The sequence below is a fragment of the Lampetra fluviatilis genome, chromosome 37 (genome assembly GCF_964198595.1).
Source record: "Lampetra fluviatilis chromosome 37, kcLamFluv1.1, whole genome shotgun sequence".
Lineage (NCBI taxonomy): Eukaryota > Metazoa > Chordata > Hyperoartia > Petromyzontiformes > Petromyzontidae > Lampetra > Lampetra fluviatilis.
The window spans coordinates 5566280-5572279 of record NC_136311.1 but is presented as its reverse complement, the minus strand read 5'-3'; the positions used below and the strand labels follow the sequence as shown (position 1 = coordinate 5572279).

Sequence of the window (6000 nt, the reverse complement as noted above, 5' to 3'; positions counted from 1 at the left end):
AGTTTTTTCGGTAAAGTCACGTAGGTAAAAAATGAAATTAAAATTGATAAAAAAATGTTATAATAAAATTCACGACGTTTCGGAGGCAACACAAGTCTCCGTCATCAGGTGGGACCGTCACAGCCAGATTTGCTGTATCAAGTGAGGCAGGGATTCCAAGATGCAAGTTCTTAAATACAAGTTAAGGGGGAGGGGAGGGGCTTATCAGAATGTGGTAGCCACGACGTTCCATTCATTGGCTACCACATTCTGATAAGCTCCCCCCCTCTCCTCCCCCTTAACTTGTATTTAAGAACTTGCATCTTGGAATCCCTGCCTCACTTGATACAGCAAATATGGCTGTGACGGTCCCACCTGATGACGGAGACTTGTTTTGCCTCCGAAACGTCGTGAATTTTATTATTTTATTTTTATTAATTTTAATTTCATTTTTTACCTACGTGACTTTACCTAAAAAACTAAGAGTATGCTGTGGACTAGTTGGAGTAGGCGCAGTGTGTGCGCCCGTCACTGACGCTCTGGAGAAACCCGTCGCCAACGAGTTGCTCCTTGATCCCCAGGGATAATCCAGCCTCAAGTATGTTGGTGGAGGGAACAAACAATAAAACAACCGATCGTTGGAGGGAGGGAAGAGAACGTGGGCTGGGTTGGGGATTGTGTGTGTGTGGAGGCGCGGGGAGGAGGCTGGTTTGAGATGAGTGAGAGGAAGGGGGGGGCGGGTGAAGTTTACGTATTGAGAAATGTAAACCTTCACATTGGATGCATGGTCATCTCCGAATTCCATGAAACATTAATGGCAAACGGTAAACAGAGTGGTTGGGATGCCCGCTCTTTTTTGTTTGTTTTTGGGCTGCATTCAGTCGTGAGAAATGTTGCGTTTCTAGAAACAAGCAGAGGTGAGGGGGGGGGGATGGACAAGCCAGGTTGAGTGCATGGTAGGGCAGTGACTGGTGGAGCTGCTGAAAAATAAGTTGATAGATCAATGGGCCTTACCTGGTCAAACATAAATAGTTTATTTTATTTGTATTTTTAAAGGTGATTTGTTTACATTTCCTACACTTTGCACTCCGATCGTGCTTTGTGTATTGTTTGTCGTGGCAAAGTTCTGAGCCCGTGCCCCTACTGGACATCTGCGAAAAAGAGCTTCATAGCTCATCGGATTCCTCCTCCAGTATAAACACATCTATGAAGAGCGACTTCCGCGACACGTCGTGTAGAGGGTACTTCTTCTTTTATTTCTCACACCGGGCACAACACAGGCCAACCTTATTCCTCTCACTCTGAGTAACAACACTTAGATATTAACGTCTCGACTGGCTACACACAGCCGATCACTCGGCGTGCTCACACCGCCCTCACTCGGCTACGCCGCTGGCTGGTGGCGTGACGATGACGGCGATGAAACCCCCGCAGGAGATCTTCCACGTGGCCAGACGACGGAGAGAGATGTCGGCGAGTGGCGACGCAGCCAGGACCCTAGACCCCACACACGAACCCCGAGCCCCCGGGTTCGCTCCCCCTTATATCCCCCCAGGCGTGGCTAGGCCCCGCCTCCGGCCACGCCCTCTCGTGGAACCTTCGAGCAGGTTCCAGGAGCATCTCGGCCAACCCCACCTGTTACCTTTGCCCCAGATACCTCTCCCTCTCCGATCGGATGTTCCCTTAACCGTCCCCGTACCCGTGCTTCCCTTTACCAGCCAGCAGGCGTCATCATGCCATTACACATCTTCTGATTCGATGCCCTCTGCGTTGTTGACGGAGCTCAAGCGAACGGCCGCGCGACAGACGTATCTCATTTAACAAATGCGCGATCCTGAATCGCACATTGCACATGCGCCCCGCCTGGAGAATGAACACCGCAACGTCTACACCGTGTAAAGGTGCAGCCCTGCAATTGCATGCTCACGCCGCTGCTGTCGGGAGAGGTCTCCACTGCGAGGCGAGCTCTAGAGAGTGCCGGATTAAGCTAGTGCGGGGCCTGTAGCACATGTTATAAAGGGGCCCTAAATACATAAATAAACACATACACATTAAAACACATTTTTAACTTGCATAGTAAAGTAATTGTATTTTTTTATTTGCTATACAGCCAGATAATACGACAAATCGCTAACATTAAACACTGTCGTTCATAAAAGTTGAAGGCAGTCTAGTACTATAGCAATAGAGCAAGTGCAGAATCACTGAAACCGGAATTGATAGCTTGAAAGCATTTAGCGCGGGGCCCTTGAAAGTGCGGCGCCCGTAGCTACTACACGTGTAGTAGCTACTACACGTGTAGTAGCTACTACACGTGTAGTAGCTACTACACGTGTAGTAGCTACTACACGTGTAGTAGCTACTAAATGTGAAGCTACCACACATTTAGTAGCTACTACACGTGTGTAGCTACTACACACGTGTAGTAGCACACGTGTAGTAGCCACTACATGTGTGTAGCTACTACACATGTGTAAGCTACTACACATGTAGCTACCTAGCTACTAAATGTGAAGCTACCACACATTTAGTAGCTACTACACGTGTGTAGCTACTACACACGTGTAGTAACACACGTGTAGTAGCCACTACATGTGTGTAGCTACTACACATGTGTAAGCTACTACACATGTAGCTACTTTTGCTACGAGGATAATCCGGCACTGGCTCTAGAGAGAGTCTTGGTGGAAGAGGTGGGGGCACCCACACTTGACCCCAGCGCACAGCGACACGCCGATACACGTGTTGCGTGACGTCACCGTTCATACTGCCGGGTGGACAGAGGCGGTTTGGGGGTGGGCCCTTCTCAGGAGGGGGAGCGCAACATTGTTTCAAATGCCGCTCCGGGAGATGGAATTCAACCTGGAGATGTGTTGTGAATCGTTCCACCACGGTAGTGAGATGAGTCTAGAGCAGTGGTTCTTCAACTTGGTTGCACGCTGCACCCCCTGGGAGATGCGAGATGCCCTTTCTGGGGGTGCGAGACATGGACAGATTTTTTTAGAAGGTAAATCATCTAAAACACAAATTAAGCACGGGCACGTAAGTTACAACTATTTTGTTTCATCAAACCCTATGTATTTATTAACACTGTACATTTGTACAGATTGAGAACCGAAAGGTTGCAAGGTTGCAGTCAAGGTTAAGAACCACTGGTCTAGATTCAATGAGAAATCGTTTTTTACCCAATCTCGGGAGTGAAAAAATATATAATTTCAGATTATGATTTTTTTTTTCTCTTCTGCTGCTGCATTTAATCAACTTTTTAACGATCGCTGGTTATGAAACAGGTACAACGTCACATAATTAACAGGGTGAGCCAATGTCGCGTGCGATTGTTTACACCGTAGGCCTTGCAGCGTGCTCTCCGTGAAAAAACGCGAGCATAAATTACCCATCGTGACGGCTGCATCTTCCTGTGATATCTCTTTGAACCAGAGGTGGGACAAAGTCATTGTTATGCAAGTCCAAGTCGAGTCGCAAGTCATCAAATTCATGACTCGAGTCTGACTCGAGTCCAAGTCACATGACTCGAGTCCACATCTCATAGGTGGGACAAAGTCATTGTTATGCAAGTCCAAGTCGAGTCGCAAGTCATCAAATTCATGACTCGAGTCTGACTCGAGTCCAAGTCACATGACTCGAGTCCACACCTCTGCTTTGAACTGTCGGCCCAATCACCGCAGACTTGTCAAAGATGCTCGTGGCCATGCAAGGGTAAATCAGACCTCATCATAATTGATACATGGGAAGTGCGCACATAAATATGTAGCTGGCACTTGATACTAAAATTGATTCCTCTTCCTGAGAGGGTTTTCCCCCTCTTAGATATCACTCATGTGTCTTACGCGCACCATCAAAACAGCAGGTGCCGAGTAACCCCGGATTTCAATATGAATGCACAGTTCATAATAATACAACGATATTTTGGCTTGTTCATTTTTAAGACACCCATCAAACCTACGGAATACTATATCTTAAATTGTAACAGCTTTACTTAAATTCGAATTTACTTTTAACGATATATATTTAACCCGTCTCCAGTACACCTTCAACAGTGTTGTTTGTTGCTGGCCGCTTGGCATGCTGGGGCCTTCGAGAAATTCGTAACTTTTTTAAATATAACAAAACCTCGCTTTAAAACACCACTTTGCAAATATTTGTATGTGGTATCTACTATTGAACACACATTTTGACCGATCAACAGCTGCTGGTGATGAAATGGTTTGAAGTAAAAAAATAGATATATATTTCTTCCCACTACCTCCACCCACGAGCCGCCACTCTCAGCGCTGCAGCAGCAGAGATAGAAAAATGCCTTCAAACACTCGAACGAAACGTGACCCACGCACTACGTAACTTTGCGTCCAACTTACGCAGGGCCCACATCATTTAAAACGGACAGGATCCTTGCCTGTAACATTTAGCAATTCACCATCATTATTTCTAACAAGCCTCGCTCTGCTGCTGATACACTGAGTGTCGAAACCGGTCCAGAGCGTTGCTTGGACTGTACTGAATCTATGTTTCTGAAACGATTCACTCTCAGAAGCTCGTGGCGACCAATGGGTCGTGTACAAAATAGTAATAATCTTCTTGGTTTTTTCGGTAAAGTCACGTAGAAGGGAAGTAATAAAATAATAAAAATAAAACATAAAACAATTCTCACGACGTTTCGGCCACAACGCAAGAAGACGGCTGCTTGCGTTGTGGCCGAAACGTCGTGAGAATTGTTTTATGTTTTATTTTTATTATTTTATTACTTCCCTTCTACGTGACTTTACCGAAAGAACCAAGAAGATGAATTCCTGCAGTCACGAAAGCTTTAAATCGAAATAGTAATAATGTGAAGGAGATGTTTTGTTGATTTTGTTTAACAAAACACGGGAGGGGCTTCAATCCCTTTCGCGCACTTGGAACGTTCCTTTAAGTCTTCTTCATCTTCTCGTTTTCCCCACCACTACTCCATCAATCGGCCGCAGCTCCCCCCCCCCCCCCCCCCGGTCGGAGGCCTAGCCGTCCTCACGAGACATCGATCGCAGGCCCACTCTGCCCTGCCCCAGCACCACCCCCCCACGCCCCCCACTACGCCGAAAGTCGACCGAGATCCACGGCGCTTCCGAGATCGGCCTCAATCGTGGCGCGTGTGCCGCTTGGCGACTTACATACTAATTCAATCGCGTAAACGTTACGCAAAGACATAGATCCCCCATATAACCTTTAATAGACTGTTGGGGCAAGTGCTGTTAGCGAGCACCTATGAAGGCATGCACGGCACACGAGGGGGGTGGGTGGCCAAAACCACGCCCGGCCGCCTAACCATAAACCCACCACTCACTTACACACCGACTTACCCATTCATTCACTCACCCACTAACTCACCCGTCCACTCACTCAACCGCTTACACACTCACCCACTAACTCACCCGTCCACTCACTCAACCGCTTACACACTCACCCACTAACTCACCCGTCCACTCACTCAACCACTTACACACTCACCCACTAACTCACCCGTCCACTCACTCAACCGCTTACACACTCACCCACTAACTCACCCGTCCACTCACTCAACCACCTCTGGGTCACCTCGAGTGGCCCGGACGATGATCGCGCGCAGAGCTCTGCTCTGATCAACCATCGCACGTCAACCCCCGGGGGCAACATGTCCGAAAAGGCTGAAGCATCCCCCGGCTTCGATTATAGCAGACGCCGGCTGACGTGTACGTGCGTGTTCAATTGCTTTCCCACCGTACGTAGCCAACCGTGCGGTTCGACGACGGACTTCGGCATTTGCGATACAATGAACTAAACTTTTTATTTTATTTTATCGGCTAAGGTCCACTGAGCTTCAGAAGTGACCTGGCCACAAATGATAGCTCAGCGAAGCGGCGTATCACGTGGAAATGTATAGCAGCCAAATACGCTCAACGCGTGTTCCCTAATGTGGAGGGAAAAACGGGCGGAACTGGAGGGAAAATACACGCGACCAAGGGAATAACGTGCAAACTCCAAATATAC

At 47.7% G+C, this 6000-nt stretch overlaps 1 protein-coding gene across 1 annotated transcript in view; it reads right to left on the bottom strand.

Annotated features, from left to right (window-relative positions):
- Nucleotides 1-2868: 2868 nt before the first annotated feature.
- DPH1 (diphthamide biosynthesis 1) overlaps nucleotides 2869-6000 on the bottom strand; it is a 153099-nt gene continuing 149967 nt past the window's right edge. Inside the window, exon 12 of the mRNA XM_078873678.1 lies at nucleotides 2869-2950. Within this exon, the coding sequence (XP_078729804.1) occupies nucleotides 2903-2950 (48 nt within the window). The 3' untranslated portion in view covers nucleotides 2869-2902. The remainder of the gene's footprint in view (nucleotides 2951-6000) is intronic.